Source organism: Cebus imitator, unplaced genomic scaffold (assembly GCF_001604975.1).
Source record: "Cebus imitator isolate Cc_AM_T3 unplaced genomic scaffold, Cebus_imitator-1.0 Scaffold90, whole genome shotgun sequence".
Classification (NCBI taxonomy): Eukaryota; Metazoa; Chordata; class Mammalia; order Primates; family Cebidae; genus Cebus; species Cebus imitator.
Genome location: NW_016107405.1, coordinates 4,963,501 through 4,987,780, shown reverse-complemented (window position 1 = coordinate 4,987,780; position 24,280 = coordinate 4,963,501). Strand labels below are relative to the sequence as shown.

Below are 24,280 nucleotides of genomic sequence, written 5' to 3'. Positions count from 1 at the left end.
AACAATATATATTGAAAATGTCAGAACTATTTAGGTTAAAATGGAATACAAGGCCATGAACCATTTCAAGAGCTCGGCTTCCTTGCAAAGGCAATGGAGGATCCAGGCACTAAAATTTTGAGGATAGAAAAATAACATAATAAAGCATGGCTTAGATATAGGAAACAGGAAGGATTAGTTTAGAAACTTTCTAGTAAAAGCCTAACAGTGGCAAATATAATGGAAGGGAAAGAACAGACATGAGACATTTTTCTTGACTTCTTAACTGTTGGCACAGAACAAGCATAATCAAGTTCCATTCTGTTTATACGGTGAAATTTTGTTACCAAATATTATTTAATAATCAGGTCAATGCAGAGATAACCAAGTATTAATGCAAATGAACTAACTTTTCAGCAATAAATAAGTTATTTGTATAATACACATTTTGATTATGGAAGTGACAAATTTCACCAATCGATTGTAAGGTATGGGGACAAAAAAAGTTGGAATAGCCCTGAAATTAAAAACCAAGATGACTGGAATAACGGGAATAAAGACATAAAGAGAAAAATGAGCAAGGGAAGACAGACTATACTCCCCTTTCTGTGAGAGGAAAGAAGGGAGCTTATACATTTACTTTTATGCAAGCTCCATTTGAACATATCTAAGTAACCATCTCCAATGAACATGACTAACAGATAAAAATCTGACCAGTAATCAGGAAATAAGTTAGTGCTACAGGTATGTACCTGGGAGACATCTGCAAAGACCTAAAAGTTGAAGCTACTGGATGAATTATTCTGAGTACTGCGGTAAAGGGTTACAGGAAGAAAAAAAGATCCTTTCCCAACAGTAAGTATATTCCTTCTGGAAGTTGAATTTCTCATCCAGAGAGAGGTTTCGGAATGGTTCTCTTCATTTGAGCCTTCCACCACAATTTCATATAAATTCAAATTCATAAAATTGTTTTACTGTACAAGATGGCTGACCCAGGAATGAAAATGATTTTGGCCTATGGTTTCTTTATGTAAAAAAAAAAGTCTATAGGACACACTATAGCAAGTTAAGAGTTTTAAAAAACTTCCTTATGCTTCTTCAGCTAAATTATTTCCCCAGTGGCCAAAGGAGAAAAGGTTATTAAAGTTCATGGTGGTACCTTCAAAAAGCAATTGCATATGATTTTTTTTTGAGACGGAGTTTCACTCATGTTACCCAGGCTGAAGTGCAATGGCGCGATCTCGGCTCACCGCAACGTCCGCCTCCTGGGTTCAGGCAATTCTCCTGCCTCAGCCTCCTGAGTAGCTGGGATTACAGGCACACGCCACCATGCCCAGCTAATTTTTTGTATTTTTGGTAGAGATGGGGTTTCACCATGTTGACCAGGATGGTCTCGATCTCTTGACATCGTGATCCACCCGCCTCGGCCTCCCAAAGTGCTGGGATTACAGGCTTGAGCCACCGCGCTCGGCCACAATTGCATATGATTTTAAAAAGTAAAGGTATTATTCTAGATTAATTTCGAAAACACTTCCTACCAGTAGCATAAAACATTTAAACGTGTTAAGAATAAGCTTTATTCTAAAATGATCAAGACAAAAATTTAGAAACTAACACTATTTGGTATTTACAATTTTTGCTTTTAAAAAAAGGGCCAGGAATAATGGTTCATGCCTGTAATCCCAGCACTTTAGGAGGCCCAAGTGGGAGGATAGCTTGAGCCAGCAGTTTGAGACTGGCCTGGACAACATAGTGAGACCTTGTCTCTGCAAAAAAAAAATTTTTAAATTAGCTGGGTGTGGTGGCATGCCTGCCTGTACTCCCAGCTACTTGGGGAGACTGAAGTGAGAGGACTGCCTGAGCCCAGGAGGCTGAGGTTGCAGTGAGCTGTGATCATTACTGCACTCCAGCCTGGGTGACAGACTGAGACCCTGTCTAAAAAACAAAAAACAAACAAACAAAAACACCCAAAACAAGTTAGAACCAATGTTTCTCCTTTTTCAAAATAAGCTGTCAACAAATTAAAAACGAAGAGACAAAACCAGAAGAGGTTCTTACCAATTCTGTTTAAGACAGCATAATGTCACAAGAATATCAACCTTGAACTAAGACAAACTTTAAATACCACGTTCATCTTGGGCAGGCACTGTCCTTGAGTAAACTAAAAGCTTTTGAACTTCACTCTACTCATCTGTGAAATGGTAGTAGGACAACTACCTCTTACAGCAAATTAAGTAATGAATGTATCTAACTGAGCCAAGCATATATAAAGTATGGTACTAGATACATCTTAGCAGCTTCCCTTCCTTAGATTTGCAATCTAGAATGGAAATTTCAAAAACTTAAAACTTATTATTTTTTTAGAGATGAGGTCTCACTATGTTGCCCAGGCTGGTCTACAACTCCTAAGTTCAAGCTATTCTCCATACTTGGCATCCACAGTAGCTGGCATTACAGGTGCAAACCACCGTGCCCAGCTTGAGAGCTTATTTTTGAAAATTACCAAAAAGACGGTAGAAAGAGAAATATTAATATATCACTTTTAAGTCCTCTCTGCTTCTGATCCCATACTGGACACAACCTCCACCCCAAAATGAAAAAAATCTTTAGGTATCTAAAGTGACAAGAACGTTAAAATTTCACTTAACTGGTTACTTGCATTTAACCCAAAAGTTCTGTCAGTTTTTTAATTAGTAAATATAGTGATGAAATTTATATGTATAATATCTACAGAATATTCTTACAAAACACCAAAAATCAAATTAGAATTTTCACTAATTTACCCATAAAACATTTTGCTACTAGGCGGCGCAAGCTTTAAGACACACAACCTCAGGCCGGGCGCGGTGGCTCAAGCCTGTAATCCCAGCACTTTGGGAGGCCGAGGCGGGTGGATCACAAGGTCAAGAGATCGAGACCATCCTGGTCAACATGGTGAAACCCCATCTCTACTAAAGCTACAAAAAATTAGCTGGGCATGGTGGTGCGTGCCTGTAATCCCAGCTACTCAGGAGGCTGAGGCAGGAGAATTGCCTGAACCCAGGAGGCGGAGGTTGCGGTGAGCCGAGATCGCGCCATTGCACTCCAGCCTGGGTAACAAGAGCGAAACTCCGTCTCAAAAAAAAAAAAAAAAAAAAAAAAAAAAAAAAAAAAAAAAAAAAAAAAAAGACACACAACCTCCTCACTCCTCTTCATGAAGCTTAGCTCCCTGAGACTGCTGGATAATAAGGAATCTTGTAATCCCATTTTTTAAAAACTTTTTTATTTTAGGCCTTTACAACACATGGCAGGTCTATATTAACTCCCACACAGAGTATTCTCTCTTCAGCTAAATTTCTAGCCACTTGAGCAACTACTAATCACGACTTGAGAATGGTAAAATAAAAACACGACACTCTTTTTAAACTTTTTAGCATAACTCAATTTTAAACATGTGTTTGTGCATTCCAGTGCATTTTCAGTCACCTACTTTGAGTTATTTACCAAGATTGTAGATGTGAACACTGCACAGCAACTTTCCTGGATACAGGGATCTGCCTACTGGGTCTGTGGGTTATGGAGATGTTGCTCGCCCCCATTTTGTTGTTGTATTATCACTTTCACCAAACAGCACAAGAGGAAAAAATATTTCCAAAAATAAAGATGAGATTGACATCTGCCCATTCACATCGGGAATGGGACAGAACCTTCTATTTCGGTGCAAGAATACAGTATATAAAAACATCTAGAACAGAGGGTCCAAACTGAAAATATCCTCAAACTTACGTGAGGATCTGTTCACCACCACAACGTACCTAAAGGTACTTGTATTTTCCTGCATTGGCTATACTGCTTTGGAACTTAAAAATGAAGCACTCTTTAACGAAGAGTGGGCATTTCCAAACCTGCAACTAACTCATTGGTGTGTCTGTCAGTTACTTCTAAGTTTGAGAAACCTCAGTTTCCTTTCCGAGAAACTGTCAAAATTAGCAGGGTTCTCCCCTACCCCACTACCCTCGGGAATGGGACGTTTGCAAAAGCCAAAGGAAAGGAGAGTGTAAATGAAGAGCAGTTCAATGAACTATTTGATTTCTCGTTTTAAAAATCTGAGAACTTAAGTCGTTCACCTGGTTCCATTGCTGTCACAGCATCTATCATACAGTAAGAGGAGCTGCACAATTTCTCCTCTTCGGAAGAAGTTCTAACAGGAAGGTGAGGTGCCACCAAATCGACCCCCGGAGGGACTGCTGCCAACGTGGGCAGAAAACAAATATGGGGAGGGGGTCGTCTTTTTGTGAGCAACTCCGCTGCCTCCTGAGGAACATGGGCGCTGCAAAGCCTAAAGCTAGAGCCACGAAGTGAGAGGGAGGGTGGGCGGGAGGGAGAGAGGCCTCCATGGGGAAAGGAAAAAAGGAATAAAACGTAGAGAATCAGAAAAGGAAGCATTTTGCTTTGGGGAGGGGGAAGTAGAAGGGAGAACTGAAGGTCTGCTTCCTAAGCGATTTTTCCCTTCCCCTCACCCGCCGCTACGCTCCCAGGCCAGGCCGCCGCTCTGGGCACTGCCCTTGGGCCGCTCCCAGGCCGGGACGCAGACCCCTTTGCGCCCTGGGTCCCCGGCCCCCAGCTCCCAGCGCAGGCCCCGCCGCCGGGTAACAGGAGAGGGTCCCGGGCGGCCGCCGCCCTCCCCCGCGCCCGCGCCTCCGCCCCCGCCCGCCGCCGCTTGGCTCCAGCTTCCTATTTTCGGAGCACACACCCTACAAGGAGCGGAGTGAGCAGGCCTGGCTAAGACCTGCCCCCGCGCGGGGCCTCGGGTGACGGACGAGGGCAGGCACTGGGCGCACCGAGGATGGGAGGAGGAAGGGCAGCCGAGGGCACCGCCCGCTGCGGGCCAATGCTTCCCCCGCGACCAGACTCCGGGCCCACACGCCAGGGCTGAGCCGGCTCCTGACGGCCCGCGCCGCCGCCCCCGCGGCTCTTACCTTCTCTTCATCAGACAACTGCTCCTCCAGATCCGCCATCTTCCTTCTAGCTACAAACCGCGGCGGCGGCGGCGGCGGTGGCCACCTGACTTCCCCTTTTCCGTGCGGTCCTCCGCGCCGCGCGCCCCCGCTAAGGGAGGGGCCCGCCGCTCAGGCCGCCGCGCACGCGCCCCGGGAGCTCCGCCTCCCTCCACCGGCCCTCAGAGCCTGAGCGAGGCTGTGCGCATGCGCGGGCGCGTGGTGTGCGGGCGGGGGACTGTGTCTCCCAGGGCTACCTGCTGCTGGCTTGCTAGCGTTCTCTCCCCACCAGTGACCATATGGGCTCAGTCTGCGATGAGTACATTCTGAGCCCTTCGTTATGTTTCCATCAAGTCCTGAACTCTGCTAGCTAAAATATGAAAAGGTACAATAGAAGCTTTTTAAACATTGGTTTTTCAAATATTAGAAAAAATAGTCGGCTTTCATTAAAATACACACACCCAACCCGCTCCATAATTAAGATTGCTCTTGATATATTTCTCATTTATCCAACAAATATTTTTTGGTCCTTTAACGGTGTGCGGGGCACTGTGTTAGCCTCCGGGGTTACAGTGTGAGGGAGAAAAAGCAAGCTAGACATGCATGTCCATAGCAGCACGATTCGAAATTGCAGAGATGGAGCCAACCTAAGTGTCTATCAACCAACGAGTGGATAGAGAAAATGTGGTATATATACACCATGGAATGCTACTCAGCCATAAAAAAGAAAGAAATAATATCTTTTGCAGCAACTTGAAAGGAGCTGGAAGCCATTATTCTAAGTGAAGTAACTCAGCAATGGGAAACCAAATATCCTGTGTTCTCACTTATAAGTGGGAGCTAAGCTCTGGGGGTGCAAAGGCATAAAATGGACTTTGGGGACTGTGGAGGCGATAAATGACTACATACCGGGTACAGGGTACCCTGCTCAGGTGATGGCGGCACTAAAATATCAAAAATCACCACTAAAGGACTTATCCATGTAACCAAAAATCCACCTGTACTTCAAAACTATGTATTTCAATAAGAGAAACTTCTGTTCTCAGGAAGCACACCTATTACTCATTAAACAAACATACATTGAACAGTTGGGGCCGGGTGTGGTGGCTCAGGCCTGTAATCTCAGCACTTTGGGAGGCCTCGGTGGAAGGATCACCTGAGGTCAGGAGTTCGGGACCAGACTGGCCAACATGGAGAAAGTTCTGTCTACTAAAAATACAAAAATTAGCCGGGTCGTGGCGTCACATGCCTGTAGTACCAGCTACTTGGGAGGCTGAGACAAGAGAATTGCTTGAACCCGGGAGGTGGAGGATGCAATGAGCCGAGATCGAGTCATTGCACTCCAGCCTGGGTGACAGAGCGAGACTCTGTCTCAAAAACAAACAAACAAACAAAAAAGCCAAACAACAAAATAGTTGGGGAAGGCACAGGACTATTCCAGGGGAATACAAAGTCATGTTAGACATGGATCCTACCCTCTTGAATAGGGTTGCCATATTAAATATAGGACACTTACTCAAATGTGAATTGCAGATAAGCAATTTTTTTTTTTCTTTTTGAGGCAGAGTCTCTCTTTGTCACCTAGGCTGGAGTGCAGTGGTGCGACCTCTGTCTCCCAGGTTCAAGCAATTATCTGCCTCAACTTCCTGAGTAGCTGAGATTACAGGCACCTGCCACAATGCCCAGCTAATTTTTTTTTTTTTGTATTTTTAGTAGAGATGGGGTTTTACCATCTTGGCTAGGTTGGTCTTGAACTCCTGACCTCGTGATCCATCCACCTCGGCCTCCCAAAGTGCTGGAATTACAGATGTGAGTTACCGCGCCTGGCCAGCAATCTTTTAAAAAGTATGTCCCATGAAGCATTGGAGGCATACTTAAACTAAAAAACTACTCATTATTTTCAAATTTTACCGGACATTGTTTACTTTTGTTTGTTGAATCTAACAACCCTGGTTTTGAAGCTTGAAGTTCACGAGAGATTAAACATGTAATCAAACCTGCGTATATATGCATCAGTTGGGAATCTTGTTAAAAAGTTGCTAATTCAATAGATCTGGAATGAGGCTGGAGAATCTGCGTTTCTAACAGGCTCCCAGATGATGCCAGTGCTCCTGATCTGGAGACCACATTTTAAAGAGTAAGGCCTTAGGGTTGACAGTAGGAGTTAAGAGTCTGTGAGGAGCTGTTGAAAACTTTAGAACAGTAACATGACATGATCAGAAATATGTGCAGCAAGATGACTCTGACAGCTGCACATAAATGAAATGTGAGAGTATCAAATAAATGTTCAGATGCAAGACCCTATTATTAAATAATTTACTGGGTGTTCATAATGTGCAAATCATTGTTTTTTGTGAATGGACAGCAAACAGAAGCTTTGCTATTGAAAAACCGATGGTTCATGTGGGGAGAGAACAGGAAGGAGAAGCATGCTGACACATGCAGGAAAAAGCAGGTGTCCTTTCGAGGATAAATGCTGTGAAGAAGATCAAGAGAATAAACCACACAGCTTAACCAAGGGTAACACTGGATGAAAATTAACATGTTTACTCTTACAGATTACAAATCATTGCTTCATGGATTTCTCATCGCAACCTCATAAAGTGAGGTGCTTATCAGTATCATTATACCCATTTTACAGAAGAAAAATGAGATGAAATGATTTAAGATCACATAGATCCCAGCACTTTGGGAGGCCGAGGTGTGGGCAGATCACCTGAGGTCATTGGAGTTCGAGACCAGCCTGCCCAACATGATGAAACCCTGTCTTTACTAAAAATATAAAAATTAGCTGGGCATGGTGGCTCACGCCTGTAATTCCGGCTACTTGGGAGGCTGAGGAGAGTCACTTGAACCCAGGAGGCGGAGGTTGTCTGGGCAACAAGAGTGAAAAAAGAAAAAAAAAGAAAAGAAAAAGATTGCATAGCTCTTAAGTGACCGAGCTGGGATTGGAATCTAGGCATCTTATTTTCTTTCATGTTCTTTCCACTGCAAGATTTTTCTTTCTTCCTTTTCAGCCTAGGCACTCTCCACCAAATAAAACTTAATGACGGCAATTACTATCCCATCCTGTAAATTCAATTCACCACCCTGCACTGCATCAGCAGTACTTCTGGGTTTGTTTGTTTTTTTTTTTTCCTGTTCTTTTTTCCTGTTTACTCAGCAACACCTATATTAGTACTTTGTATGCAGAGGATACTCAGCAAATATTATTGTTTGATTAATTGGCTGCTCTCTTCCTCTAGAAACCTCACCCAAATCTGGTAATGTTTTGCAATAATTTGAGTCAGAGTGTGTTTGTAATTGTAATCTTAGTGGTACAATACACGTGGTTTCCCATAATGACACAACCCACAATTATACATAATTTCTGATAATCTTTTCAGTAATCCCCCTATAACACCCTCTTGGTACAATTAAAAGAAATTCTAAAATTCATGTAACATATGTATTGTAGAAAGAATTTAAGCTGTCACACAAATAGGTAAACTATGGAATGATCGTTATATGACTGCAAGGAGAAATGTACTGGTATTCTTGATCATCAGTTACTTTATGAGGAGGAGAAAACAAAATATCCTATACACGATTTTGCTTACTAAGAATTTCTACACTTTGCTTAATTAATTTCCAAACTTACCTCTCTTCTACTTATTCATGGTCTGATCTTGATCTTTCCAATTAACATCACCAGAATTTTTCTTTCTTTTATAGTGTTCGTTTTTAACTTACATGTATACTTTTACATCTGTTTTCCTATGGATATACTCAGATTACTCAACTACATTTTGAACTTGTCAAGACCAGAGGTTACCCAATTTTACAGAAACATAATCTCAGGGTCCACCTACTACAAACCTCTCACTTTACAGATAAGTTGAGCCTTAGATAAATAAATGACATCATATTAAAAATTGCACATCTAGCTAATATTATTTTAGAATCCAAGTATACTGATGGTCAGACTCATGTTCTTTCATGTACATATCCATATGAAAAAATGTAAAATAAGATGATAAATACTATTACTGAATGATCACTAAATGATTGTACCAGATATAGACTTCTATAATACCATCTCTGCACCAGAAAACTAACATCTGCAGCTTAAAAGTTTGACTTACCTCACTTCTGAGAAAAACTGTCCATGTTAGACAACTAACATTTTGTTGTTTGTTACTCTCATGGTCAATTGACACAACTGGTCTCAAGTAAAGTCCTTTATGGCTGTGGAAAGTGTAAAAAATTGCATATATTTTAAAAGTAATTGTCTTTCTAAACAAATAATTCCCTAAGTTACTATTTGTAGTTGAGTGTATCCTACCTGTGGTCCATTTCCTCAGCTAGTTTTGAGAAGGTACACACAGGTGGTGCCTCTCCAAAAGCCTGACGTTGATCATTCTAGAGCTACTCAGTAATTACTGAAGACACTTCTTTTTCTTTTTCTTTTTTTTTTCTGAGACGGAGTCTCATTCTGTAGCCAGGCTGGAGTACAGTGGCACAATCTCGGCTCACTGCAACCTCCGCTTCGAGGGTTCAAGTGATTCTCCTGCCTCAGCCCGCTGAGTGGCTGATATTACAGGCATATGCCACCATGCCCAGCTAATTTTTGTATTTTTGGTAGAGATGAGTTTTTACCATGTTGGCCAGGATAGCCTCCATCTCCTGCCTTGTGATCTGCCTTCTTAGTCTCCCAAAGTGTTGGGATTACAGGCGTGAGCCATCGCGCCTGGCCTACACTTCTTTTGCAACTCTTCCTCCCTCCCAAATATACTATCCTTCCTAATTTCCTTCCTACCAACCTCACCAGACCAACCTCTGCCCCTGCCCCTGAATGCATGTCACTGAAACACACAAAGCTGCTTATATTTCATACTCTCTCAGGCTTCTGTCAAAGCTCTTTCTGGAATGTTCTTTGCCACCTATTCTTTAAAATTCTGTTCAGTTATCTGTTTTCTTTGAAACTCTCATTGAATCTTCTAGCTAAGCTAATAATTTCTTCTAGATTACCATAGAAACTTTTCCATTGCTTTTTGCTGTGTATCCTAGTGATGAGGTACACAGATTTTATAATCACTAAATGCTGGATTCTGATCTTCGTTCCAGCTCTGGTTAACATTAAGCAACTTACTCTGCAGGCTCCCATTTCTTCACCTATACATTGGGGATAATAATAGTACCACCTTTACAGGGCTGCCATGAGGATTTAATGAGACAATGCAGGCAAAATGCTTAGCACCCAGCATAGGCCTTCATAAAGGTCTTAATAAATATTAGCTATTATCATCATATTATAATACCAATCTGGTCTTTGAGGACATGGCCTATGTCTTAATTAGCTGTCTGGAACATACAATGCCTGGCAAATAAATACTTTATAAAGCTTTGTTGGAATGCATATTGATTAAATGACACTTTTATTTTGCATGCCTAAATGAGAGCTGAAAAGTTGATTTAGCAACACATATGGGGTTTAGAGATGGTTCTAAAATGTGGACTGGGGACTCCAGAACTGAAAAGTGAACATTTTTTCCTAAAAACCTCAAAATCATACAAATATCTCCAACTCTTTACTACTCCATATTCAGTCACCACTTAAATATCTCCCTAGTTGATTTCTTACTCTTTAATTCTCCTGTCACTATAAGTTCAAGCCTTTAGTATATCTTCATACCATGTCCCAAATAAAGTACAGGGGACAGGGAGTATTCTTCAAAGTTAAACGTAGGGTTAAACAAAGAAATACTAAAGTTTCTATTTTGTTATTTTTATTTTTTCTGGGAGACAGGTTTTGCTCTGTCACCCAAGCTGGAGTGCAGTGGCGTGATCATAACTCATTGTAGCCTCCATCTCCTGGGGTCAAGTGATCCTCCCGCCCCAGTAGATCCAGCCACCTGGGTAGCTGGGACTTTAGGCATGCAACACCACGTCTGGCAAGTTTTTTAAATGTTTAGTAGAGGGGGGTTTGCTATGTTGCCTAGGCTAGTCTTGAATTCTTGAACTCAAGTGATCCCTCCTGCCTCAGCCTCCCAAAGTGCTGGGATTACAGGTATGAACCCCCATGCCGGGCCTCTGTTTTCATTTACTTATTTGAATTATTGTTATACAACATTTCAGGCATACAAAAAACCATGGTTTATCCCTTCCAGATCCCATTCCGTTTTCTTCCTGCGGGTAACCACTAACTCGAATCCCATGTTTATCATTTCCATGTATGTTGCTTATTTTTCAACACAGGAACACTCCTTTTAATCTACCTAATGTGGCACCCAACTTTAACAATATTTATAAAATGAATTAGGATTTTTTGCATATTTTTGTGAACAACATGGATAGAGAGCATTAGACTAATTACTGTCTTTTTAAAAATCTCCCTATATGGCAGTGTAAATTATGGGGCATAAATGGAAAGATAAGTTGGACTCTTGACCTGGAAACATGAAGCAACACAATCTGTAGATTTGCTGGTAGGGAATGAAAAGACAGATCCAGTGTCTTTAATTTTTTTTACCTTTAATGTCTGACAATACTTTGAACATTTATTTGGACTCAGTAATAGAATAGCAGTGTAGCAGAAAATGAAGTTTGTGGTTTATCTTTCCCCAAGCCACACCAGCTTCCAATAAAATTATATTTCTCTAACTCAGGTCTAGTGCAAGGAATTGCAGGAGTACCCACTCAAATGCCTTCCTTTTGGCTCTTTGGGGTTGCCACAGTAATTCATTTGCATTCAAAATTGCTCACACTGCTGTCCTCTTCTCTCCTTTGACATTGGCCTTTATCATCTCTGAGCTTTCTTTCATCAGACTTCTCCCGCTGTTACAGCTCTGAAATCTGTCCTGACGCTTCTCTCCTGGGACATAGGGCTCTGTGCTCATGTCACATCCTCTTCTCCTTGTAGCCTTAGCTGCTCCTATTGCAGGTGGGCTCTGGCCATCCCCAGCAGTTGTCTCCGGCTGTGTTGTAGGGGCCCAGGTTTTTATGGTCGCTTCTGATGGATGGAGCTGCAGCAGACACCGTAAGTGCTTTGACCAGATCCACTGGGATCACTTCCACTATTTCAGTGCTTCATTGCTTTTTTTTTTTGTCTCCCCTTCACAGTACCTGTATTTATTCTTTGGAGAACTGCTCTTGTGCGACTGGGGCTACTTTGCCAGTAAGCACAGAGCTGGGAGTTTAGGTCCTCTGGGGCAGCTGTTAACCAAGGACTGCCAGATGAGGAGTAACAAAACCCAGCTCCTGTGCCTCAGATCAGGAAAACTGTGAGGTATAATTTACATTCCAGATCCTCCTGAGGGAGAAAGCCCATCTCAACTTTGTTTGCCTTTTCCCTCTTTCCTGGGAAAGAATTTTTAAACCGTCATGAAAAATTCTCAGATTTGGTTGTCGGCAAAGCCTGAGTCCTGTCCTCTCGCTTCCCTCCCGGATGGCATGAGCTTCACCACTCACTCCACCTTCTCCACTAACTACTGGTCCCTGGGCTCCATCCAGCCGCCCAGCTACAGTGCCTGGCCAGTCAGCAGCAAAGCCAGCGTCTATGCAGGTGCCTGGGGCTCTGGTTTCCACACCTCCATGTCTTGCTCCACCAGCTTCTGGGGCGGCATGGGATTCAGGGACCTGGCCTCGGAGATGGCTGGGGGTCTGGCAGGAATGGGAGGCATCCAGAATGAGAAGGAGAACATGCAAAGCCTGAATGACCATCTGGCCTCCTACCTGGATAGAGTGGGGAGCCTGGAGACTGAGAACCAGAAGCTGGAGAGCAAAATCTGGGAGCACCTGGAGAAGAAGGGACCCTAAGTCAGAGACTGGAGCCATTACTTCAAGACCATCGAGGACCTGAGGGCTCAGATCTTTGCAAATATTGTGGACAATGCTCACATCATTCTGCAGATCGACAATGCCCATCTTGCGCTGATAACTTTAGAGTCAAGTATGAGACAGAGCTGGCCACATGCCAGTCTGTGGAGAGCGACATCCATGGGCTACGCAAGGTCATTGATGACACCAATGTCACTGGGCTGCAGCTGAAGACAGAGATTGAGGCTCTCAAGAAGGAGCTGCTCTTGATGAAGAAGAACCACAAAGAGGAAGTAAAAGGCCTACAAGCCCAGATTGCCAGCTCTGGGTTGACTGTGGAGGTAGATGCCCCCAAATCTTGGACCTCAACAAGATCATGGCAGACATCTGGGCCCAATATGACAAACTGGCTTGGGAAAACTGAAAAGAACTGGAGAAGTAGTGGTCTCAGTAGATTGAGGAGAGCACCACAGTGGTCACCACGCAGTTCTCTGAGATTGGAACTGCTGAGATGATGCTCACAGAGCTGAGACATACAGTCTAGTCTTTGGAGATCGACCTGGACTCTATGAAAAATCTGAAGGGCAGCTTGGAGAACAGCCTGAGGTGGGTGGAGACCTGCTATGCCCTGCAAATGGAGCAGCTCAATGGGATCCTAGAATCAGAGCTGGCACAGACTCGGGCAGAGGGACAACACCAGGCCCAGAAGTACAAGGCCCTGCTGAACATCAAGGTCAAGCTGGTGGCTGAGATCACCATCTACCACCGCCTGCTGGAAGATGGTGAAGACTTCAATCTTGCTGTTGCCCTGGACAGCACTAACTCCATGCAAACCATCCAAAAGACCACCACCCACCGGAGAGTGGATGGCAAAGCAGTATCTGAGACCAATGACACCGAAGTTCTGAGACATTAATCCAGCAGGAGCAGGGGACCCTTTGGGAAGCAGGAGGCCAATAAAAAGTTCAGAGGTTAAAAAAAAATTCTCAGATTAGCAATATGGGAACAGCTATAGAAGAGAAGGCATGTTATACACATGAGGCCACTTTGGGCTCCAGACTGGAGCTGGGAGGCCATTGTTAGCCTTGGAGCCAGGTCATCAGGGCTGGCCTGTCTTTGAGGATAAGCTCCAAAATGCTGACTTTGAAGGGCAATAATCTACTCTTGCTGCAGTTAGATTAGCCCTGGGAATAGAGTAGTGATAATTTTTCAGGTGACTTTAAATTGGGAGAGGAATGCCAGGAACTCAACCTGAATTGAGCTGGACAAGGTGCAAAGCAGAAAGGTGGAGTGGAGAAACTTGTTTTTTGTTGTGATTGTGGTTTCTAGAGACAGGGCCATGCTCTGTCACCCTGGCTGTAGTGTAGTGTTGTGATCATAGCTCACTGCAACCTCAAACTTCTGGGTTCTCAGGCTCAAGTGATCCCCTCACCTCAGCCTCCTTAGTAGCTAGGACTACAAGAGTGTACCATCATGTCTAGCTAATTTTTAAAATTTTTGTAGAGATGAGGCCTCGCTATGTTGCCCAAGCTGGTCTTGAACTTCCAGCCTCAAGTGATCCTCCCATCTTGGCCTCCCAAATTGCTGGGATTACAGGCATGATCTACTGGGCACAGACAGAAGAGGAAGTTTTAAACTATAGGGCATGATCCATGTGCTAAAGTAGCTTACATTCTGGTTGTGAAAGGCTAGAATTCAATGTATAAAAGGATAACCCTACAAAGCAATATATAAGTGAAAATAAATGGCACACATGAGAAATGTTTTATTTACATATATGAAATTATATGTGAAACATATTGAAGCAATGAATAAAAGGAATAGAAACTTTAAAATTATACTTGTGTTATGTATTTCTTAATTTGCTACAGTGCCTATCTCATGACTGGAGTATGAGTTGGAGGTATATTACAATGTTACACTATTAATATTTATTTTTAGTCAAATTCTTAATACTTCCAGAAAAAAATCTAGTTTTAAAGGTAAATGTATATGTAATGGCTTTCAATCACTTCTTAAATGAGTGGCTTATTTTAGAAAACAGTTTCTTAATTTCACAATGCTTATAATAGGCAAAGTAAGAGATTAATGAATAGTAGAACATATTAGAATAACTGAGTATATTCTATTATGTTTGAATTTTGAGTGATATTGAAGAAAGAAACATCTGCATCCTGGGAAAGTAATTTCCTTTTATGAGAAAGCATCATATTTTCAGTCTAACATACCTATATTTTTAACTTGTGGGAGAATGAGCTGTGTGATTTCTGTCTACTAGCTAAAGCATTCTGAGCCTCAATTTCATCATCTGTTAAGTGAAAAAAGTGTAATATCTAGCTCATTGCATTTTGTGAGAATAAAGTGATGTACAAATGTTTCATACGTTATAAATACACAAAGCATTGCTATTTTTAACTCATAGAATGATGAAAACTGAATTCGGTTCTTTCATCTTCACTGTGATAACTGTAACAAATAAAATATTGTCATAGATATTTAACCTTTCATTTAAAGGAAGCATTGAAAATATTTCCCCTAGTTTTGCTTTTGACATTATTTCACTTTGTAATTGTTATAGGTAAAAATGTCTTATGAAATAGAAGAACAAATGCAAGGTACAGAGACTCATGTCTTTCTCCCAGTGCTTTGGAAGGCTAAGTGGGAGGATTGATTGAGGACAGAAATTTGAGACCAGCCTGGGCAACATAGTGAGACTTTGTTCCAAAAAATAAAAAGTAAAAATAATTAGCCAGACATCGTGACGTGTATCTGTAATCCTAGTTATTTGAAAGAATTGCTTGAGCCAGGAATTTGAGGTTACAGTGAGCTATGATTGTGCCACTGCACTCCAGCCTGAGTGACAGAGACACTATCACAAAAAAAAAAAAAAAAAAAAATTGAGGTCAAAGTATTGGTTTAGAATGCCCAAATTTCAGGCCTGTTTTTTTTTTCCACTTAAAAAGTTTCATGATCTTGGACAAGTCTTGTAACCTCTTCATCTAATTTAGAGTTTTATTGTGAAGCTTCCATGAAATAATGCATGAAAGGTGCTTTGTAAAATAAGTGCCAGATAAATGTAAAGAAATATCATTGAAGTACATTATGCCTTGTGACATCTGTAGCCTGTCGCTCATCTTTCTTTTGTTTGTATATCTAGTGTACTCAAGTTCGATGACCCATGAGCAGTTCTTCAAAAACATTTATTGGGCTTCTACTACATATCTGCACTTTGCTAGTTATTGGAGATGTAGCAATGAGCAAAACAGACATGGTCCCTGCCTTCAGAGAGCTTATGATTTAGAGGAGAAGTGAATAGTAGACAATTGCTCAAATAACTATGCAATTGCAATTGTGATAAGTACAATGAAAGAAATGTATAGGGTTATTTGAGTACGTAGGTTGGGGAGAGAATTCTCAATGGGTCTTCACATTTCTGCACAACTTTCAAGCAGACTGATCACCCTTTGTTCTGGACTACCGTTTTAAAGGAAGTTTGCATAGCAAACAGCATTGGAAGACAGCATCACCCTTGAGAGCAAAGCACAAGCATGTTTACTGCCCATGTAAGAAATTTGGGCTCCCTACGCACAAGGCTCCTCTTCTGTCATGAACCTTATTGTGTGTGCAGGTTTTCATCTGGAGTCGTCTGTGTTGCTCCACGAGACTTGGGGATGAGAGAAACCAATGCAAATAGGCTGATGCTCTTGAAGCTTGATGTACCATGAGTATAAAATCCATTGTCTTTGAATCTCGAGTCTCGCGTTTTCTGCCAGCATCCATGAAACTATAGCAAGCTAACTTGCTGGCTTGAAAGTAGGACAGAATCATGGACCCATTATAAAAGGGGATCAGTTTTAGGAAGTGGCCTCTAATTTAGCCTCCCTCCAATTCATTTTGTTTTCCCCTTTGGAGAAATGGTCTTGCTCTGTTGCCCAGGCTAGAGTACAGTGGCATGATTATAGCTCACTGTAGCCTTGAACTCCTGGATCACTCAAGTGATCCTCCCCGCTCAGACTCCCAAATACCTAGGACTATAGGCATGCACCACCATGCTTGGCTAATTTAAAAAACTTTTTTTATAGAAATGGGGTCTCACTGTGTTGCCCAGCCTAGTCTTGAACTCCTAGCCTCTAATCATCCTCCCACTTCAGTCTCCTAAAGTGCTGGGAATGCAGGTGTGAGCCACACACCCAGCCAACTATTTCTTCTAGATATGTCCCTTTCTTTGCTAGGTGCATAGACGTGTCATCCTGGTGTCTCCCTCTCTCATTCTCGTGGAAATTCCTTTAGTATCCTGTGTTAAATCTGCTTGAGGTCTATCTATTTTCAGCAACCAATGACTTCTTCTCTCATGGTCCACTCATGCTTGTAGAATATATTGTCCAGGAGCTTACTGAGAAAAAATATCCAGGAGGTCAATATTTGTAACTGCACACATCTGAAAACATCTTTATTTGACCCTTATGTTTCGTTGATAGCTCGGATGGGTATCAAATTCTAGATTGGAATTCACTTTCATTTAGAATTTTGAAGACTGCTTCATTGCCTCTAGAATATTTTGGGTAAGTTCCTGTCAGGAAAAGCCAAATGGAAGAGATGTATAGGGAAGGTATGTGGGGAGGGGTGTAGGGCTTCTATGCCCTCTCTGGGCATATCACCCTTCCAGCACCTCCATGTGTTCATTGGCCATTGCTGATTGACTCAATCTCCAGCCCCTTTTCCCTTCCTGGAGGTTGGGCAGAAAGTTCTGACCCTCTGGCTACACGGTTGTTGGCTTCTTTGATGACAAGCCCCATCCTCCCAGAGGTACCTACTTAACATAAACTCAGGTATGGTTGAAAGGAACTTATTACAAATGAAATTACTAAAAAACGTTAACCCCTATCACTGAGGAAATTCCAAGGGTTTTAGAAGCTCTGTGCCAGGAACTGGGGATGAAGACAGAATATGTATTTCTTATTACCATACATCACAATATCAGAGACCTGTGGGTCTTTCCATTTTGGAAAATGAATTTTTTCTGTTCTGAAAAAATTTCCTAAATTATTGACTTGCATTCTTCCTCTTTTCCTGTTTTATTTTTCTACCCTGCAACTCCAGTTGTTTGAATATTCTTTCTCCTGGATTGGTGCTCTAAATTAAAAAAAGTTTTTCATTCTTATGTTTAATGTATCTTTTTTTTTTTTTGGTCTTACTTTTTGAGTAATAGTTCTGAGTAACCCTACTACTGAATGTTTCCTGTTATTTGTTACTGGCTCGTGCTTATGAGTGTTTGAGTAAATAGTTGAGTTTTTACCTTAGAATGATCTGAATAGGCCATTTTATGATTCTCACCTTGTTTTGTTCAGAATTCGTATAGCATAGATGACTCTCCTGATCTGAAAGGCCTGCCTAGGAGTATTTTAGAAGCCAAGGAGAGAAAGAGGGAAAGTTGTCTCAGCATCCACTATCCACATGTTCCCTTCAGTCCTGTTTTCGGTGTAAGATTTTTAATCCTCAACTATGTTTGGTATCTGACAGTCCAGAATCCCTTTATTTTACCCTCTCCAAAGAATACATTTCACCCCAGCCCAGGTGGGGAAGAGGACAAGTTGCTTCCAGACTCCAGTGCAGGTGGGGAAGGGACAAGTTACTCAGCAGCACAGAGGAGATGGGGGAGACCTGGGAAGCTACTGGCTTCTCAAGCAGCCTTCAAGCAGGTCCTCTTGATTTGGGTCCCCATTTCACCCCCATTTCCAGAGGTGCTTGGCGCTTTCATGTCATGGACACTTGTGGATTCTGTGGTTACAAATCAGGCTAGTTCTTGGCTTTCACCATCACCAGTTTAGGATTTGGCTTTTTGAGGTCTCCAAGTTGGCTACAACCCTCCATCTCCTTTCTGGCCTCAACATTTCAGATGCTCTTGTCTCCTTCCCTTTTTCAACTTTTTGTGTGTGTTTGTTAACAACAACAACAACAACAACAACAACAAAAACAAACTTTTTTAAGATGGAGTCTCCCAGGCTGGAGTGCAGTGGCATGATCTCGGCTCACTGCAACCTCCACCTCCTGGGTTCAACTGATTCTCCTGCTTCAACCTCCCTAGTAACTGGGATTATAGCTGTGTGCCACCATGCCTGGCTAAGTTTCATATTTTTAGTAAAGATGGTGTTTTGCCATGTTGGCCAGGCTGGTCTCAAACTCCTGACTTCAAGTAATCCGCTGACCTTAGCCTCAAAGTGCTGGGATTACAGATGTGAGCCACTATGCCTGGCCAAAAAATTATTGCTAGGAGGCTTCCTGAGGAAAAAAATCAGACACATGTGTTCTGTTCACCAACTCTACCTACCACCTCCTATTCAATTACTATACTGCAGCTGGAAAGAACATCCTGTTTTGGTTTCATGGATGCATGATACACTATCACAGTGAGAAAATTATTCAGAAGCTTTTGGGGTTTGGTTCTTTTTTCTAAAACACTATTTTTCAAAATGCAAATCTGATAGTGTCGCTCTCTCTACTCCACTTCTATTTCAGCGGTTTATTTTCTGATGCCTTTAGATAAAGATAAAATTCCTAAGTATGAGTTCCAAAACCACATGGGGACACAAATTTATGTTAAATAAATATATATTTTTCCAGCACAGTGTTGTTTGTTTCAGAGTCAAACTGAATTTGAGTGTCTGTAGGCAAGGATTGTACTCTCCATTTTACCATAGGTTTTGCAGCTTCCTTTTGTTCAATACATGGTCATTTTACACATTATCTCCCCAGGCCTTTGGGTATTAAATCATTTGCCTCTGCCCTGCAGGTTTTGGTGTCACCAGCTCATCCTTTACTACATTTCCTCATTCTCTCAGCTCTATCACACTGACTTCTTTTTCTTCTTTGTTAGCCCCTTGATCACTGGATGATATAAAGTCAAGTTAAAGTACTTGATGCTTTTCAGGCAACAATAAAACATTTTCATTATTTGAGTTTTGCAAATGAAAACAAAAAACAAAACTAACCTCAGAAAACAAACAAAATAAAAAAACAACACAATGTTTTGCAATGAAATAAAAACATTGGACAGAATCATAGACCCATTATATTGAGCTGAGCTTCCTGGTCCTTTATTTAGGATCCAGATTTTTGTGGAGAGTACAGCAAGGATAAGCAAACAAATGCTTCAAAAAAGCAATATTGTAAAACAGCAATATCAGAATGTAAGGATATATCCTCTAAACACTTTGATACTTAGACCTATTATACCTGGATATTCTGAAAAATAAAAATGGAAGGTAGAAATGTTGGAGGCTTATATAAGTAGAAATACAATTTGGGATGATTAGTTTGATTCTCTTCAGTGATAAATATTTAAGATAACCACACTGCAATTGTTATAGTGCCCTTGATGGATTAGATATCCTGAAGTTATAGATCCTAAAGTCATTCAATTTTTGAACATGAAAGTAGACATTCGTCTTGCATAAAAAATTCTAGTAGGTATCCTCTGCAAGATGGCCATTGAATTCTAGATAAATCACGTTATACTATTAATATTATAATTCTGCCGTATTGCATAACCCTAACTTTAATAGAATGATAAACCTTGAAACAATTCACAGCCCCACAGCCCCACACCCCTCCACACACACCCATGATTATCACACATTAACAAAAGTAACAAATTTGAAACATGATATATAAAAATAGGCTCCGTAATCAGTAACTGTAACCAGTACCTCCAAATTAGGCCAAATTTTTATCCAAATGAACTTTTGAAGAGAACCATTTATGATGCCTGTGAATCATAAAATTCCTCTCTACCTTCCCTTCTAAACATCAGTGCAACTGGTTATTTGCACTGCAAACATTTGGAACTTTAAGGGAAGGTATTCTAAACTCCTAAAAGAGCCTCATTTATAGGTAACTATATCCCTTTAGAAAGAATACATTTACTATACCAGTGATTAGAACAGAAGGTATGTTTTCTTTATTTTACATACATCTGCTTATCACCTAAAAGAGTGCCTTCCTTTTAAAAAGATAAAAAGTGGGGGGAGCAAGAAGAATGATGTACAATGCTAAGTATATTTTTGTTGTTTTCGTGGTTGATAAATATTTACTATGACAAAATAAATTTAATTTCTGTGCTAGCTACAATTTTTAGTTATAAAGAACAAAGAAAAATGTAAGTTACCTTGATTCTGAGGTATTTATTACAAGGAAATGGGGAATTAAGGAAGATGGGGTCTCAGTCAGGAGATGTGACATTAAGAACAGAAACTCCTCCAGCTCTGAGCAGAAAAATAGGAACCTAATTGTGGCTGAGCTTCCTGGAGAGCAGACTCCTTCTGGACTTGCGAGATCATTCCAGACAGGCGCAAGGCAGCTCTAGGTTATCTGTTCATCCAGTAGTCCCTACTGGATGGGACTACTTGATGAAAATATGTCTTTATACTTTAAAAGGTTGGAAACTACCTTGGCTCTGTGCTGAGCCATTAATGTGACTCAACTCCTTCCTGCCCCTGCTGCTGCCCCTTCCAAAGCTATAAATTAATTACCTTACTTCCACTCCCCTCTACCCAGGCCCTTCTCAATTGTCTGGAAAAGCAAAAGTAAATAAAAAAAATAAACCAGGTGAAATGTGGTTGGAGGCAGGTAAGCACCACTCAGCTGGTCTCCTGTGCATTCGAGAGGCTTCTTGGCTACTCAAGGGTTTTGCTCCCTCAGGCTCCCAGCTTGTTCATGGCTTTCTATGTATCCATTTCAAACTTGCAATAAGAAGAATCTGATTGGTAGAGTTAGTACCTGTCATCTCTGCTGGGCAAAGATCTCATTCCATATGGCCTCATAGTCTACTCTTAGGTGCCATTTTTAAAAATAAATGATTAATAAATGGTACTCATATTAGCTGGGCATGGTGGTGCATACCTGTAATTCCAGCTACTTGGGAGGCTGAGGCAGGAGAATTGCTTGAACCTGGGAGGCAGAGGTTGCAGTGAGCTGAGATTGTGCCATTGCACTCCAGTCTGGGCAACAAGAGTAAAACTCCATCCCCCCCCCAAAAAAAATATATATATATATATATATATATAAATAGATAAAAATAAATAGATAAAAATAAATGGTATTTATTATGAAGTGACATTCTGAAAATGTTTTTGATATTGAAAATATGTCTTTATACTTTAAAAGGTTGGAAACTACCATGCTATAGCATATTATTTCATTGTTGGTAATCCATATCTCTGATGATTTGAATGCTAAACTCATCTCTGGAGATAAATCAATTCTGTGCTTCTTCAAATAAATTATATTCTGTTTATTAGAATCTAATTGATAATATATAAAATTTTCCCTTCATTGATAAGTGATAACAGTGATTTTCATCTTGGAAATCATTAATAATTCTACAGTTCTTGTTTTTGTTTTTTTGAGACAGAGTCTCGCTCTGTCACCAGGCTGGAGTGACATGATCTCTGCTCACTGCAAACTCCGCCTCCCAGGTTCAAACGATTCTCTTGCCTCAGCCTCCCAAGTAGTTGGGACTGTAGGTGCACATCACTATGCCCAGTTAATTTTTGTATTTTTCGTAGAGACAGCGTTTCACCATGTTGGCCAGCATTGTCTCCATCCTTTGATCTCGTGATCCACCCGCCTCAGCCTCCCAAAGTGCTGAGATTACAGGCGTGAGCCACTGTGCCCAGCCCAGTCCTTGTTTTTAAAACACAGAAGCATATTTCTTTTTTAAAAAAATAGACTATATTTTAGAGTAGTTTTAGGTTCACAGAAAGTTGAATAGATGATATATTTTCCATATATCTTCTATCCCTACACATACACAGACTCTTCCATTATCAATATCCCCACTAGAGTGGTACATTTGTCACAAACGATGAACCTACATGGACACATCATTATCACCAGAATCCATAGTTTATGTGAGGGTTCACCCGTTGTTACAAATGGATAAATGTGTAATAATATTTATCTATCACTATAGTATCATACAGAGTAGAGCAACAGGAACCCTAAAAACCTTATGTGTTCTACCTATCCCTTCTTCCCACTTACCTCTTCCAAGCACTGATTTTTTTTTGCTGTCTTAATAGTTTTACCTTCACCAGAGTGGCAAGTAGTTGAAATTATACAGTGTGTAGCCTTTTCAGACTGCCTTCTTTTACTTAGTCATATTTACTTAAGTTTCCTCTATGTCTTTTCATGGCCTCATATCTCATTCCTTTTTAGCACTGAATCATATTCCATTGTCTGGATGTACCACAGTTTATCCATTCACTTACTGGAGGATGACTTGGTTGCTTCCAAGTTTTGGGAATTATGAGTAAAACTGCTATAAACATCTGTGTGCAGGTTTTTGTGTAGGCATAAATTTTCAGCATTTTTGGGTAAATACCAAGGAGTGTGATTACTGGATCATATGGTAACAGTATGTTAATTTCATAAGAAACTGACAAACTGTCTTCCAAAGTGGCTGTACCAGTTCACATTCCTACCAGCAATGAGTAAGAGTTCCTGTTGCTCTACATCCTCACCAGTATTTTGTGTGTCCAGTGTTCTGGATTTTGGCCATTGTGACAGGTAAATGGTGGTATCTTATTGTTGTTTTAATTTGCATTTCTCATATGATGTTGGGCATCTTTTCATATGCTTATTTGCCATCTGTATATCTTCTGTGGTGATGTGTTTTTTAAGGTCTTTAGTTCTTTATTTTTTAAAGATGAGGTCTCACTCTGTCACTCAGGATAGAGTGCAGTGGCACAATCATAGCTCACTGCAGCCTTAAACTCCTGAGCTCAAATGATCCTCCTGCCTAAGCCTCCTGAGTAGCTAGGACTACAGGCATATGGTACCACATTGGACTAATTTTTATTTTTTTAAAGAGATGAGGTCTTGCTGTGTTGCCCAGGCTGATCTCAAACTCCTGGTCTCAAGGAGTTCTCCCTCTCAAAGGCTGGGCTTACAAGCATGAGCTACTGCATCTGGCCTTCGGCTCATTTTTTAATTGTTGTGATATTTAGGTTCTTATTGCTGAGTTTGAGGCTTGTTTTTCAAAACATAAGTCTAATAATTCTTTTGTTTTCTGGCACAATTGTATTAAAGTAACTTTTAAGATGATGAGCCTCCTAAATAAATAAATCCAGCGCTCATGGGAGGGAAGGATAGCCCAGTGAAATATAAAAAATTATATGGCACATTTTAGTCAAGTTTGATTTTCTCTTGCCATTCCTTTCCTACAGCTAGAGGATTCTTGGGTTTCACTTTTACTTCTCCTGTAGAGGTGGTAATGAGTATGAAAGAAAGCAGAAAAAAAAATACTTGCATAGTTATATAATTTAAGATGTGTAACCCTTGGAATGTTTCAATTTCCTACCTAAGCAATATACTAAATTCATTTTTGTTAATTTTACTGAAAAAATAAGAAAGAGTACATTAAGAAGTCATGAAACCTGTACTGGTGCCAGATTAAACCTTGCAAATCAAGGCAATGGCTCCACTGAGGTGAAGTTTCTTGCAGTTTTGATGTACAATCGGGACTGATC

At 41.0% G+C, this 24,280-nt stretch overlaps 1 protein-coding gene and 1 pseudogene across 1 annotated transcript in view; one reads left to right on the top strand and one right to left on the bottom strand.

The window, feature by feature from the left end:
* The window catches only part of CAPZA2 (capping actin protein of muscle Z-line subunit alpha 2), a 55,402-nt gene extending 50,294 nt beyond the window's left edge, over positions 1 to 5,108 (bottom strand). The window contains exon 1 of the mRNA XM_017535061.1: positions 4,938 to 5,108. Within this exon, the coding sequence (XP_017390550.1) occupies positions 4,938 to 4,976 (39 nt within the window). The 5' untranslated portion in view covers positions 4,977 to 5,108. The remainder of the gene's footprint in view (positions 1 to 4,937) is intronic.
* A 7,209-nt stretch (positions 5,109 to 12,317) lies between these two features.
* Positions 12,318 to 13,708, top strand: LOC108308956 (annotated as a pseudogene).
* The last annotated feature ends 10,572 nt before the right edge of the window (positions 13,709 to 24,280 follow it).